The sequence below is a fragment of the Eschscholzia californica genome, unplaced genomic scaffold (assembly GCF_041429995.1).
Source record: "Eschscholzia californica isolate CP2 unplaced genomic scaffold, dmEscCali1.0.p SCAF_6, whole genome shotgun sequence".
Taxonomy (NCBI): Eukaryota; Viridiplantae; Streptophyta; class Magnoliopsida; order Ranunculales; family Papaveraceae; genus Eschscholzia; species Eschscholzia californica.
Window position 1 is genome coordinate 34,742,703 of NW_028238483.1, and position 14,853 is coordinate 34,757,555.

At 37.1% G+C, this 14,853-nt stretch overlaps 3 protein-coding genes across 4 annotated transcripts; all 3 read left to right on the forward strand.

The window, feature by feature from the left end:
- The first annotated feature begins 4,499 nt into the window (after positions 1 to 4,499).
- Positions 4,500 to 6,305, forward strand: LOC147534008 (S-adenosylmethionine decarboxylase proenzyme 4-like). Its single transcript, XM_086648135.1, has one exon. It carries the CDS (start codon positions 4,731 to 4,733, stop codon positions 5,811 to 5,813), a length of 1,083 nt encoding a protein of 360 aa, XP_086504261.1. The 5' UTR covers positions 4,500 to 4,730; the 3' UTR covers positions 5,814 to 6,305.
- A 1,040-nt stretch (positions 6,306 to 7,345) lies between these two features.
- Positions 7,346 to 10,455, forward strand: BSM (Mitochondrial transcription termination factor family protein). 2 transcript variants are annotated; one of them, XM_086646979.1, is made up of 2 exons: positions 7,346 to 7,514; positions 8,589 to 10,455. In XM_086646979.1, the coding sequence occupies exon 2, from the start codon at positions 8,620 to 8,622 to the stop codon at positions 10,240 to 10,242; it is 1,623 nt and encodes a 540-aa protein (XP_086503105.1). In that variant the 5' UTR covers positions 7,346 to 7,514; positions 8,589 to 8,619; the 3' UTR covers positions 10,243 to 10,455. The 2 variants fall into 2 exon arrangements, with proteins under 2 accessions (XP_086503105.1, XP_086503106.1); XM_086646980.1 differs by having other exon boundaries at positions 7,423 to 8,035; positions 8,152 to 10,455.
- Positions 10,456 to 11,108: 653 nt separating this feature from the next.
- LOC147534010 (peptide methionine sulfoxide reductase B5-like) lies at positions 11,109 to 14,453 on the forward strand. Its single transcript, XM_086646981.1, has 3 exons — positions 11,109 to 11,695; positions 13,903 to 14,059; positions 14,159 to 14,453. Exons 1-3 carry the CDS (start codon positions 11,346 to 11,348, stop codon positions 14,303 to 14,305), a joined length of 654 nt encoding a protein of 217 aa, XP_086503107.1. The 5' UTR covers positions 11,109 to 11,345; the 3' UTR covers positions 14,306 to 14,453.
- Positions 14,454 to 14,853: the final 400 nt, after the last annotated feature.

The following is a 14,853-nucleotide window of genomic DNA, read 5'->3' on the forward strand; positions in this document are numbered from 1 at the left end:
AAATACATCTCAACAGCGTGTAGGTTCCTGAACATTTTCCAACTTCGGAAAAAAAAAATAATTTCGAAAATTTTTTGAACACCTATTTCAAAGGTACACAAGATCATACATGTTTTTCCACACCCACAAAAAATCTAGACATGTATTTCTCATATACGCAAATTTTAGGCCTCAAGAAAGGCTGGAGTTGAAACCGACTTTTTACGTTGAGCTACTGCTGAAAATTTTGAGTTGATTGTTTGGACCTAAGTCATACTGTAGTTGGGGTTATTCTTAATTGCATACGTGAACAACAGTGATATGGATTGGAAATTTGGAATCCAGGGATTCAGATAAGAGGAAGAAAACTCATAAGTTTGATAAGCACGAGGAATGATTTTGTATGGTAAATATAAAATGTCATTGAGATTATGGGAGAGGGTCCGGCGGCCGAGAGATGTTTGTAGGGCACATGCAGTCCAAATATTATACATTGTGGGGACAGTATAAGGGATTACAAGCACTACAGAGTACTAAGAACACCAAGCCACAAATGGTACTAGTTGTCCTACAAGATTTAGGGCATTCTCTCTTAAGAATGATTCATTTGGGGGTCCCGAAAAGAGAAGACATCTTAAAGATGTAATCCTTTCAAACTCTTGGAAGATGCCATCCTTGTTCTTTGTCATGCTTCTATAAAAGTTCCTTGAGTATCATTAATGGTGGAAAAGGGTCTTGGGTATGAGTTAATCTTAAACCCAATTTGCGATTTAAATAAAAGTTTTTCTTCACCATAAACTACGGTAATATTCCTAACATAGACTGCAAGAATCATTACATGTCATGGGTACATCATTAACAAACGCATAAATTGAATAAGCACTATAACTATCGTTATCATAGACGTCTGAAGTCGTTAACTATCCTAAGAAGATTCTACCTCCATCTTGTATTTGACGAATAACCTCCAAATTTTTAGAGTAGACGCACAACACAACCAATTGACCATACACTTATTGACTCACCATAAGCTAGTATGCTTGTACTTCTTATACGTAAGTTTTGTTTGGTCCAAACCGGTAAGCCACTCCTTTTATTATATTTCTCTTATCGTTTATTAAGTTATTATCAGATGGAATTCTATTATAGAGAGCTCGATGTCTTATTGTATAAATTGTTATACTTTTGGTGCTTAGAGTACAGGTTTATGCAAATAAAAAGTGAAACACTAATTTAGTTATGTTACTTATGTATGAAAATATAACTTCTTTCAACAAAAAAAAAAAATGTATGAAAATATAACATCTAAGTTAGATTTGGAAATCACTAGTATTTATATTTGTCACGAGGTAGTACTATTGGGACAAAAGATAAGGAAGAAAAATGTAGAAAGGTGGAGAATAGAGAGACTAGTCGAACTTTTCAAAGTGGCTCACTCACTTAATCCTCCAAAAGAAATACACGAACTCTCATTCTTATTCGGCGTGTGTTTGCGCATGCCAAAGCCCCATCTATTGGCGGCGTAGCCCCACACACAACTTACTGCATTATGTTCTCATGTTAGGGTTTGGGTGGGACCTCCAATACTCCCTCTCCACATCCATATTCAAGGAGTGTGATGACATTATGACAATGCATTCTAGTAAATGTTGCAAAGGAAAATTTGGAGTCAATTTTAGCCATTGAATGTAAATTTACGAGTTCCGTTGTTGCCGATTAAGTAATATCACACTATAAAATTATACGATATGGAAACGAAAATGTATCTCATTTGATTGATGCGAGTGGCCGCTCTTTTTTTAAGACAATAATGTCTTCGCAATGATATTAACGGTTTTACGGACATTTGTCTTTCAAGATACAACGATCACGTCGTATAAAAGGAAACACTACAATTCAATACGCTCAACGGACATTTCTAGTTACTGTGCTCTCATAGACTATTCAAAATCTACCTTCCAAATTTTAAACTAAAAGTTGTCCAAAATCTTAAGAAATCAAATTGAGTATTTATATAGTTAGTGGTAACTAACTCTACACATCAACAAGATGTCTCTCCATTGGATTGCGACTGCCCATAACCTGTTTCTTTCCACTAGCTTCAACATGATATTATTTGACTCAAATAATTAAATAAATAAATAAAATACATTTGAGTTTTTTTTTTGTCGTTCATGGTATGAGAGAATAGATAAGGTATTGGTGAGATGTATGCGTAAGGAAGGGGTGAAATAGGGTGTGATGATAGGAATGTGGATGAAGGGTGGGAAGATACAAGGAGAAGGCATCATCATTTCAACAATTAATCACTTGTACCCAATTATGCCTTTTCTGCCCTAAAAAAAATACAAAAATAAACTCTAACCCTGCAATTCACTATCATTGTCTTCCTTTCTGTCTCAGTGCAAACATCACTCTTTCCAATAGTTTTACACAATCTTCTTTGTAAAGAATGAGATTGCTTCTTTGTAATCAACTTTACTTTCACCAAGGCCTCTGTGCTTAGCTTAAAACGTCTACATAAGATAATGCAGCACTGGAAGGATATATACCTTTATCATGTTGCCTTCTTTAGTGGGCACGCCAAGAGTTCATCAAAGCAAGCACATGATGTAACTAGCTACATAGAGTTCATCTAAACAATCAAACACACATGTAGACATCTTAAGGGAACTCCTAGGCTTCAGTGTAGCTCGATTTTGTCAAGTGTCTGCCCGTTTTGTCTGACAGATCAAGCGGACAAATTTAAAATGGGTCTTTTCCGCTCAGACCAGAAAAATATATGTTCGCGAACTCCTCGTCCGGTCCGTTTCCCATCCCTAGGGAGGACTAAGGTGGGATACCTTAGCTTAACATGTAGGGTTAGGTTATGAGATATAATATATCTTCGTTGTATTTACCTTCAATTGCATTGGTGTTAATATAACTTAACTTAATATATCTTGATGATGTATCAATGTCTTTGCAATGACTTTGTAGAATGGTAATTAATCAACCTTCCAAAAGAAAAGAAAAAAAACACTACCATATTGTTGTGGTTTGACGAGCCATGACAAGAATTTGGGGTGCAATACCGTTTTGTTGCTGTTTAAATATGTAATAATAGTTCAAGAAATTGGGTCGAAGAAACAACTTTAAACTCTTTTTTAGTTAAAAAGACAAGTTGTAAAAATCCAACTATCTTTTTTTTGCTAAAAACCTAGATATTTCTATCTTGTTTAGTTAAAAGTTTAATGTTCTTTTACCATTGTTGCAAAGCGTTATAAAGTTGTTGCAAGATGTTGTAAAGCTATTGCAACACTGTTGCAAGAATTTACAAATCCGAAGTGCTAGAATTACAAAAGATTTGACAAAAGAAAGTACCCAGCTGATGTGGCGGCGGTTGTGATATTCTATCTCTCTTCGGTTCAAATTTAGTCAAATTTTCAAACTTTAACCACTACTTCAGCTTGGTAGCTTCTTCAGGGTCGGCGTAGTATATTGGGGGCCCAAAGCGAAATTAAAAACTGGGGCCCCATACAAAAGATATTAGAAAAAATTAAATAAAATTTAAACAATGCAAAGTTTAAGAATCGAACCCCCTGACCTTTTATTCAAGATCTAAACTCTTTACCACCAAGCTACACCTTAAATTATGTTTGAAATTGGTTTAAAATGTAATTACTTTTTCGAAACTTACATGCGAAATATGAAACATGAGGGCCCTTGATTATTTAGGGCCCAAAGCGACTGCTTTGGTGGCTTTGGTCACGGGCCACTCCTGAGCTTCTTTTGTCGGAACCAATGGTGATTAGCATTTCTCTTCACAAATCCCATTAAATAGGACTAAAAAAAATGTTGACTAATTTTTTTCACCTAATTAAAAAAGGCCAGCGCTTTGGGGAAAGCTAAATAGTTTCCAGGGTGTGAAGTTTTAAAGAGAATATGTAGAATTTTAGAAATTTTCCCAGGAGATAAAAAAAACACTCCACCTCACATCACTCTCTCTCCACCTCACCTCTTTGTCTTCTCCGATTAGGTCGCCGGCCGGAAAATTTTCCGGCCGGCGACCATGAAAAAAAAATAATTTCACTCTCTCTCTAGAAACTCCGGCGAAGGGGTTTCCCTTCGCCGGAGTTCCGGTCTCTAGAAACCCCTTCGCCGGAGTTTCTAGAGAGAGAGAGAGAGTGATTTTTTTTTTTTCAAGGTCGCCGGCCGGAAAATTTTCTGGCCGGCGACCTAATCGGAGAAGATAAAGAGGTGAGGTGGAGAGAGAGTGAGGTGAGGTGGAGAGAGAGAGCTGAGGTGGAGAAGCTATGTTGCTTTCCCCTATATAAAATTGTAAAATAAAATTGACTAATTTTTTACGAAGTCTTCACACTCCGGAAACTATTTAGCTTTCCTTAAAGCACTGGCCTTAAAAAATTTACAAAGAGTAAAATGGATTTTGACTTTTAGTTTGTTATGATTTTGAAAAAAGAAAATATTTGGAAGTCCACTAATAATATAAGCGTGGAGCAGAAATTCCGCTCCCCGTTTCAATGTCTCATGGAGAGATATCACAAGAAATAATCATAATCTCATTCATCATATACTCCATGCTTTCCATCATTTTCTTTTTGCTTCTCCTCACACGCATGCCTCCCTCCTCCTCCATTTTCTCTCTCTCTATATCTCTTCCCCTATAAAACCCACTCTCTCAACCAACCCATATCCAAATTCCCATTTCTCTCTCTCTCTCAAATTACAAATTCACTCTCTCTCTACAAACTATGTCTGTCTCTGGCTTTGAAGGATTTGAAAAGCGGTTAGAACTTCAGTTCTCCGGCGACGATGATCCAACTCTAGGTTTCCGACTTCTTGATTTTCCATCACTTGAAGAAATATTAGATGCTGTTCAATGTACTGTTGTTTCGGCTGTTGGTAACCGTTATTTTGACGCTTACGTTTTATCGGAATCAAGTCTTTTTGTTTACCCGACAAAAATCATTATTAAAACTTGTGGGACCACTCAACTCCTAAAATCGGTTCCTCTATTTCTGTCACGTGCTCGTGATTTCGGTCTTACTGTTTCTGGGTGTAGGTACACCCGTGGGAAATTTATTTTCCCAAAAGCTCAACCTTTTCCTCATACAAGCTTTAGGGAGGAAATTATTTACTTGGAAAATAATTTACCGGAAAATCTTTGCTATAGAAAAGCCTCTGTTATGCCTCCTCCTAAGAAAATCAACAAGTCATCATCACTTTCTTCTTCACATTCATGGCATGTATATACAGCTAGTGATGGTCATATACATGATGACATGATGCTCATGCATCATGGTGATCAAGGTCATGTTCATGAGGACATGTTTACTATTGAAGTGTGCATGACTGAGCTTGATAAAGTTTTAGCACGTAAATTTTTCAGGCAAAAAGGCGATGAGAACTCCGGTGAAGTAGCTGGAAAAGAGATGACAAATATCACCGGAATTGGAAATATTAACCCAAATGCATTGATTTGTGATTTTGGGTTTGATCCTTGTGGGTATTCAATGAATGGAATTGATGGTGTAAACTATTCAACTATTCATGTTACACCAGAAGATGGTTATAGTTATGGAAGTTTTGAGTGTTTAGGATCAAGTAATGAATATGACAAAATTGGAGAAGTCATTAAGAAAGTTGTCCAAATTTTCCGCCCCTCAACGATGTCAATATCGATAACTACTCGTGGAGAACCGCATGATTTTTTATCGAAAAGTGTTTGTGACGCGGTGGAATCACTTGGGTTGAATTGTAATAGTTATACATTTGACAAATTTCCATCATTTGGGAATATTGTTTTTCAAACATTTACTAATCGCTTAAAATAGTACACATGGATTCTAGAACACTAGAAAAGAGTTTGGTATTGGTTTTTTTACTTTTTAGAGAGGGGATGAAAGAATGTTGTTATAAGGAGAACTAGTTAGGGTGATGGAGTGGGATCAACTCTTATTGTTGGGATGATGATCATGTACGATGAACCATGCATTTATTATATGCATGGGTTATCATACATTGATGACTATGGTGTATGATGACGTGGAATTACGACATATATGACAATATGTGATAGGTTGAGAGAGACTAGAGAGAGAAAGAGAATTGGTGAAAGTGGTGGGTTGATTTATAATGATATTGCACCGCACTTGGGCAAGTCACGCCTAAGATTTTGAATCTCAATGGGGAGTTTTATCTTCTTTGTGTTTCTAAAAGGGTGCAATATGATCACTTCTTGTATAATCTTAATTGGAATGTCTTCTTCTTTGTCTATTATTTGTTGATTTTTAATTAACTTATTAGCTAGTTAATTAAGGGTTTAATTAGTTACTTGTGAATGATTATGACCTTAAACTCTCTCAATTAGTATAAGTCTATATATCATTATGTTTTTTTATACTTCGGAAACTAGTCCCACAGGCACACTACACATGTGTAATGTGTTGAAGGTCAATATAAAAAATATACCAGCCTTGATATCCCCGACAATCAACTAGTGGTTTACAACAGGGTGTGTCGAAACAAAACTGGAACAACATGTCATGGACAGTGCCATGATTTTGGCCATACTTGCCCGCCAAGCAACAACCCGTTACGAATAAGTAGCATGATTCACCACAATGCGTGAACTTGTTAGATTCAGAACAACCAACCGAATCAAAAGGCAAAACGAAGGGTTGTAAAGACCATAGTCATCTTAGTGGAGGTTCTACCTCATGGCTAATACTGCAGAAGAGAGAAGAAACAATTTGCCTCATATTCATGGTGGGGGGGATTTTTTTTTTTTTTTGTTGAACATGATGAGGGGATTTGATTTTTGAAAATCTCCCTCTCGTGAAAGGACAAAAAATGATGATATAGAATAGAGGGAGGTAAAAGGAAACAAAAATAGAGAGAATAACTTATGAATGGAGAGAGGGAGAGAGGATACAAGATAAGCGAAACGGAGAAAAATGATTATGGACAAAATAGAGGAGGGTAAAAGGAGGGATTAACGGAGACATGAGTTTTAAAGTTTAACATCCAACATAACTATCCATTATCCATAGTTATTGAGGCAAAGGAGCTACTTGTTATAAAAGGAGAGTTAAAAAACAAGTTGGTCACAACATGAAAGTCGTTAAGAAATTAAATTACTCTGAAAGCGCTCCTAGATAAAAGCTCTTGGAGTAGTCAAATTATTTTTAAAAGATTCCCACTCACTGTGTGTGACTTAAAATCAATAGACTCCAACCAATTATGATTCACAAAATCAATTGATTACTAAACACTAGAGTTAAATTGGATGGACATTTGAGACAATTTTGCAAACTAAACTCAACCAATTAAGTCTGCCGTTTTAGGGGGTGCAATAACCCGGGATGGTTAGAGCGAGTTTACTCGAGTTAAACAGGCGCGGCGCCAGTAGAATAAATGGGGGCGCCTTATAACATGCTCTATCTATCTAAAATCCAGAAAACATTTTCACAGGGCAAAGAAAGAATCATGGTTTTCTCCATTTTGCAGCAGAACTAACTTAGCTTCAAAATAAGGTAAAATTTGATATTTCTACTCTACTTAAACCCTAATTCTTGACTTTCTTTTTCTTTCTTATCTTCTTATTCTTCAACAATACAAGTTGAATCTGGAACTCTTGTTAAAAAAAAAAAAGTTAGGGTTTATCTCTTTTCCCACAACTCAATTTCTTGCTGCAAATATCTAAAACAATAAAAAAGAACTAGCTTTGATTATTTACTGGAGTACATAAACTGTGTGGGAGAACCTCAATTTTGCACAGTGCTGCAAATGTATTGGCTTTTAGTTCAACATTACTAGATGCAATCTTGTTTTCTTTAGTGAGCCTCTATGTCTTTGGAGTTCACCAATCAAAGTAGAAAAAGCTCATTGGATAAACATTTTAGATAATCTGCAGCGATTAGCTGGGATTTTGATTCTTATTCTGGAAATGTAAAAAACTACGTCTGTTTTTGCTAATGGTGAGCTTGTTTCTTTTTATGCTGGTAATGTAATATTACTACTAGTAGTAACTAACCCCATTTACCAAAACCGAGTGGTATCCTTGAAAGTTGTAACTGTTGCACTACACGTGGTAAGTGTTCTCCTTTCAAGCATGAGGCGTAGATACGGGTATCGGCGATCCTTGATATTAGATGGAGAGTTAAAAAACAGCAACATAGCATGTACGCAGACGCACACGAACAGACACATGTATCATTGCGTGTGTATAAATATATATGTATATGTATGTGCGTGTGTGTTAGTTACAGTCGTTATGGTTACCTACGGCTACGATTGAAGCTTTTGAATGAATAATTGTTACGTTTTACAAGAAATACGTTAACGTAGAGCTGTATCTTATGCTCCTAACGCGGGTACATTTCAGTACAAAAGATGTATATACAAAAACCTCACATTATACTTATTGAAGGGGGTGCGTGCATCAACTTACCTAGAACTAGTATCTCAGTGTCCAAGCATCTGATTACGGGGAAAGAATACTAAATATTTTAACTCAGTGTCCATGTCAGGTCTTAACTAATTATATTATCAAAACAACTTTGGTTTGTGAAGTGTAATTTTGTTGATTACTTATTCTACTAATGCAGGTTCTTTGATATCACAAGTACTAAAAAAAATATGAAGGTAATGACTCATACTGGATTTATTAAACCCAGTTTGCTGCTCTCACATCCGGAGTTTTGCGCTCTTACTTTCCGTATTCCCCAGTTGAATTCATCTTTGAGTACTGATGTTACAAATCCATGTCAGAAGAAAGTCGGGTTTGTAACTAGAATTCAGTGTTCCGACGCCGAGAAGAAAAATCGGGCCAGCAGCAGAGTTCAATATTCTGTTGCTGAGAGAACATTATCTTCTAGATCAGCAGGATCATCTTTGTCGAATTCAACTTCAACCCGTTTGGGTCGAAAACAAGGAGGATCTACATCACTCTACAGTAGACCCAGTTTACAAGAAATGAAGAATGAAAGGGTAGCTAATCGTGCTCGAGTATACGAGTTCTTGAAGAGTCTTGGTATTGTTCCTGATGAACTTGATGGTTTAGAGCTTCCTGTTACAGTGGAAGTCATGAGAGAACGTGTTGATTTCCTTCATAAGCTTGGTCTCACAATAGAAGATATTAACAACTACCCACTTGTACTAGGATGTAGTGTCAAGAAGAACATGATTCCCGTGCTTGATTATCTCGGAAAATTGGGTCTGAGGAAATCCACTTTTACGAATTTTTTGAGGAGATACCCTCAAGTTCTACATGCTAGTGTTGTGGTAGACCTTGCACCTGTGGTGAAATACCTCCAAGGAATGGACATAAAGCTAAACGACATTCCTCGTGTTCTCGAGAGGTATCCAGAGGTATTAGGGTTCAAGCTTGAGGGAACAATGAGCACATCAGTGGCTTATTTGGTTGGGATTGGGGTTGCAAGGAGGGAGATTGGAGGAGTTCTTACAAGATACCCAGAGATATTGGGGATGAGAGTTGGTAGAATGATCAAGCCTTTCGTTGAGTATCTGGAAAACCTAGGGATCCCAAAACTAGCTGTGGCAAGATTGATCGAGAAACGACCTCACTTACTTGGATTTGGATTAGAAGATCAAGTAAAACCAAATGTGGAATCTCTTATTGAATTTGGTGTTGGAAAGGATTCAATTGCTTCTATAATAGCACAATATCCAGAGATTGTTGGAATTGAACTGAAACAAAAGCTTATCTCTCAGCAGAGCTTATTCCAATCAAGTATCGGTGTGGGTCCTGAAGATTTTAGCAGAGTAATTCAGAAAATGCCACAGGTTGTTAGTCTCAGCAAGTCTCCATTCATGAAACATGTCGATTTCTTAAAAGATTGTGGGTTTTCATTAGAACAAATGAGGAAAATGGTTGTGGGTTGTCCTCAGTTGCTTGCTTTGAATATTGACATCATGAAGCTTAGCTTCGAGTATTTTCAAAAAGAGATGGATAGAAATTTGGATGACTTGGTTGATTTCCCGGCTTTCTTCACTTACGGTCTGGAATCAACGGTAAAGCCAAGAGATCGGATAGTTAGAAAGAAGGGTTTGAAATGTTCACTTGGTTGGCTTCTAAACTGCTCAGATCAGAAGTTTGAAGAAAGGATGAACTATGATTCGATTGATTTAGAAGAAATGGAGATGGAACCAGCATTCAACATGAATTCACTCTTAGAACCAAGGAGAGATGAAGATGCATACTCTGAAGAAGACGAGGACAGTGAAGATGAATACATTTAGTAGTGAAGTTTGATTTTGAAATGATCGGCTTTGGTGGAAACTCTCCGTTCTTATTCCCCGAATCAATCTTAACAGGTTTTAAGAGTTTCTTGATATAGAAAATGTCTTCACAATGTAATCTTAAAAGAAACCGATACATTCATTCTCCTGTAAATGCTTCATTGACTATTAGTCTTGTATTCTAAATAGTATTTTAGATCTTGTTTTGGTTAACTAGAATCTCTTGCTGTCACTTCATGTTAAGTATAACTTCGTACCGTTAAAATTCTGATTATATGTATATAGTAAATTAAGAAGATGAAGATAGAGATACACGGGGTGTTTTTACAAAAAATGAAGAAATGTGAGAGTTATAGAATGAAGGAGCTCCTAGATACTCGTACCCCTATAGAATTTGGAAAAGTGAACGAACCTCAAGCAGCTTTTTGATCCCGGCAATGATTTTTTTTTTTTTTTTTTTTTTTTACGACCGGCATCCATCATACAAGACATTTAGAGACAAAGAGGAGATTGTCCCGGCCGTCAATCCCCGACCCAGCCGATAAGGAGGGGGCATGGTGTGCTTTATAGTTAAAAACGAGGTCGGTTACATTCGATAATAACGTGAATCGTGTATTACCTTTGTTCCTCACTTTAAAAGCATATTACTTATGTGTTCCACATACTACGTAACTTGCCCGAATTGTTATACAGATTATTTATGTAGTTTTTTTTTTTGTTAAACTATATGTACTTATATTTTAAACGAAAAATCATGAGATACCCCTTTCATTTGTAGTGATTAGAAGGGTAGTGCGAAAGGCCCAGGTCAAATTGTCGTAGGTTTCCAGATTAAATACAAATTGTGAGAGGTCCAGCGTGTAATCGAGCGGCCTTTAACCCGTTCATGGTAAAGATAGCCGTGAGGAAATATGAAAGGCTTCCACAGGGCCACGTAGTGACGAACACGTATAATGGGATTTGTAAACGCCACGTGGTTGGATAAACACCCTCAGAGTCGGGTTGCCAGTTGAGCCCAACACTGGGAGTAGAAAAACCTGTATCTTTAACCAGACTGGGTCAGCTGAATTAGGATTATTAGTTGGACCTGAAACTTTAATGATATGTCTACCCAAATCTATCTTTTTAGATCATCTCACTTGTTTTCTCACAAACCCTTACTAATTTCCAATCCTCAAATCCCTCTAATCCAATTTTTAGGTCAAACCCATTCTTCTGTTAAATCTAAATCCATCTCTTACAGCAGAGCTCAATTCATATACACATCAAAACCCAAATTTCCAATCATTTCTAAAACTAATTTGGGAGGGTTTTTTCATCAGAGGAGAAGGGAATTAAGTAGTGAAGTTGTAGCCATGGCTGGGCCTGCTGGTTCTGTTCAGAAAACAGATGAAGAGTGGAGGGCCATTCTCTCCCCTGAGCAATTTAGGATTCTCAGGCAGAAAGGAACCGAGTAAGTTTACTTTGATAATATTGTTAAATTAGGACATGGTTTTATCATTCATTAATGGGTTTGTAGTGTCTTGGTTGCTTTTGTTGTTTATGCTTTAGATTATTTGATAATCCAATTTTGGTGCTTGACTTCTTTGTTAGAAGATTCTTTTTACTTACTTACTTCATTTAGATTTAGTCGTTTGATGATGGATGAGTTTTTGTGGGGGTATGAAAAAAAAGAGAGTGGAAGCACAATAATTGACAAATCAAAAGTTATCAACAAAAATATGTTATATAGCATATAGATGTTAATTGTCGAACAAATAATTTAGTTTCATTTTTAAAGGCAAGGGATAGTTTAAAAAGGTAAGGTTCATTATATCTTAAATTATCTTCCCTTCTTGGAGACACGTTTAAGAAATAAGATGAGTGATCCGTGGTTGAATGATAGTTTTGTAGTCTTTATTGGAACAAAAGTTTTTACTGAAATTGACAATGAGCCGATTACCGTACATTTCAAAACATGAACTCTTGTAGAGGTCAATTGCGTTTGTGGTCCTTGATGTATTAATGTAATTAATGAATATAAGTTTTTTGTTAATTATTGTATTTGCAAAAGAAAAAAAATTGGGTATATAACTTCGCACCCCCTCAAGTCAGCTCAGTGTTGCAGTTTGTAAATTAATAATTGAAGGGTAAGGATTGGGTCCCTTTTCAGGGCAAACCTGTGTGGTTTATATCGGCTTGCATGTCGGCGGTGGATCATCGGCTTAATGGGGGTCATGTGGCAGGGCCATTAATAGAATCTTTCTAATCATAGCAGATATGATCGTATCTTGAGGTAAGGCAAGAAAATATTCGATGCATCTGGTCTGCTGCGTAACCAACATTTCTATCAGGCAGCATAGAGCTCAATGTCACATCCATAAATTTCAGGCTAAGGAATGGGACAGGCAATGAGCAAACCTGACACCCCCTTTCTTGGTGGAGGCCTTTAGGAATTTTCTAGAGAACTCAAGAGCAAGCCCGAAGGTTCTGCAAGATTTTATTAGACCCAGGAGAACTCAAGAAAGACTTAGAAGCTTCTAAAGTAGCCTGCGGGTAGGAAGTGTGTGGAGAATTGTAGAGGAATTTCTAGAATTCTCAATGAGTCCTACATAAGGAGGAGCCCCCCTCATTTATAGACCATCCAAGAGGATCAAAGCATAAGAGTCCAAAGTGTGAGTGACTTGGGAAGCGTACTTGTATAGTTTGTACTTGAGAGTCCTTGGCCCTAGAAAAGTTCCTTTCCACCAAGTGATAGTAGAGTTTTCTATTAGTCTCTTGAGTACTTAATTGCTTAAGTCTCTTGTGTGGTTCCATTAAGGATATTGTTTGCCTTTAGTCAGGACTCAGGGTCACTTAGCAAACTTAAGGAAAGGCTAACTGATGACCGACTTGTGCCGGTCTTGAAGCATAAGTGTCGCACCGGTAATAAGTGACAATGTCGAGTCATACTTTACTCCGTGACATTAAGGTGTCAAGCATACTTCTGCAAACCTTCTGTTCAAGGGCTCGGGTTGCAGAGCTGACTCAGATCCACCCTTCTGTTGGCCATTGAGTCATGACAAGTCTTGGATTACTTTTGAATAGATTTATGTGGTTTATTGAGTTTTAATATTTCTTAATGTTGATTACTTGAGTTTTGGTCTAGGTAGATCCTAAACTTGTGGGGAAGGTTGGCTATATGACGGGTCATTTAACAAATATATCTTAGATTAGTTTTAGGACTCTGATTAGGGTTCTGTTGCTTATTATGTTATTAGTAATTCGGATATTGTTGAACACAAGTACCAGCAAATTTAATAGAATCTTCTCCAACATTTCTTCGAAAGTTCACTAACTTATTCAAATGATGCAACATTTCTTCGTTCCATGTTTTGATTGGATTGCCCATACACTTGGTCACGTAGACCATGTTTGGCATGCGTGAGTGGAATGCGAGAACCAGGAATAGAATTCCATAATGGTGTTTGGTGCACAGATGCATCAGCTATTCCTCAAGTGGGAATCTGAAATCCAGGGTTGGATTGTTCAGAATTCTCTTGGTTGGAGTGTTTTTACTAGAAACTCAGGAAATTGAAACTCATCTTGATGTTTGGATATTTATGTCACTGAGCAAATAAGGATCAAAATAGTTGAATCTCAGCTTTGATTTCTTCACATAAATTTGTATTCATTTTACAGGTATCCAGGAACAGGCGAATACAACAAGAACTATGCTGAAGGAGTCTATACCTGTGCAGGATGTGGCACCCCTCTTTATAAATCAACAACCAAATTTGACTCCGGCTGTGGTTGGCCGGCTTTCTTTGAGGGTCTTCCAGGAGCCATTACTCGCACTGTGAGCTTCTCTCCATTTCTGTGTCATCAGGAACTTTATTTATAGTTCATCGAGTTCATATTCCATAACTTAACAAGATGGGTGATTGTTGATTTTCAGGCGGACCCAGATGGAAGAAGAGTGGAGATTACTTGCACTGCTTGTGGGGGTCACCTGGGACACGTATTTAAAGGTGAGGGATTTCCGACACCTACCGATGAACGACACTGCGTTAATAGTGTTTCTCTCAAATTCACTTCGGCCTAATCTATTCCTGGCGAATGTTCTGTTCACTCAATAAGAATATCTGCTTAGTGGTACTTTCTCTTGCTGCACTTTATCTGATAATAATTCATGTTCAAACTCCCTGTTAATTTCATTTGATCGTATAACATAAACTCCGGTCAGGTGGTTATATGTTGAGTGACTTTTTGTGCATCTTGTCTTAATATTTTTACATCTATTTCCATTATGTCAAAGAACTGATGGTTGAATTATCTATACAATAAGGGAGGAGGGTTATCTTTCCCCCTCCTCCCAATGATCCAGATATATCCTCACAAATACATAAAAGACGGTTCAGATTTATTATTATATACAGAGAGAGAGAGAGGCCCTCTGTTGGGTTTTATCTTGACAAATTTAGATTTTTCTCTACTTTTAATGTCTTCTTTGTATCATGAGACCTAGCTGAGACCGGAAATGGAGGAACAAACACATCAAGATTATAGCATTAGGGTAACTTGTCCTCAAAAGTTTTATCTTTTGGAAAGTTCGGTTAATGCATGAGGAAGAAGAGAAGTTAAAGCATTAGA

What these genes read in the sequence shown, in the direction of transcription:
- LOC147534008 (XM_086648135.1), top strand. Translation starts at nt 4,731, where the DNA reads ATGTCTGTCTCTGGCTTTGAAGGATTTGAAAAGCGGTTAGAACTTCAG.
- BSM (XM_086646979.1), top strand. Translation starts at nt 8,620, where the DNA reads ATGAAGGTAATGACTCATACTGGATTTATTAAACCCAGTTTGCTGCTC.
- LOC147534010 (XM_086646981.1), top strand. Translation starts at nt 11,346, where the DNA reads ATGTCTACCCAAATCTATCTTTTTAGATCATCTCACTTGTTTTCTCAC. An exon ending in CTCAGGCAGAAAGGAACCGA is followed by an intron (nt 11,696 to 13,902) that starts GTAAGTTTACTT and finishes TTCATTTTACAG; the next exon opens with GTATCCAGGAACAGGCGAAT. An exon ending in CAGGAGCCATTACTCGCACT is followed by an intron (nt 14,060 to 14,158) that starts GTGAGCTTCTCT and finishes GTTGATTTTCAG; the next exon opens with GCGGACCCAGATGGAAGAAG.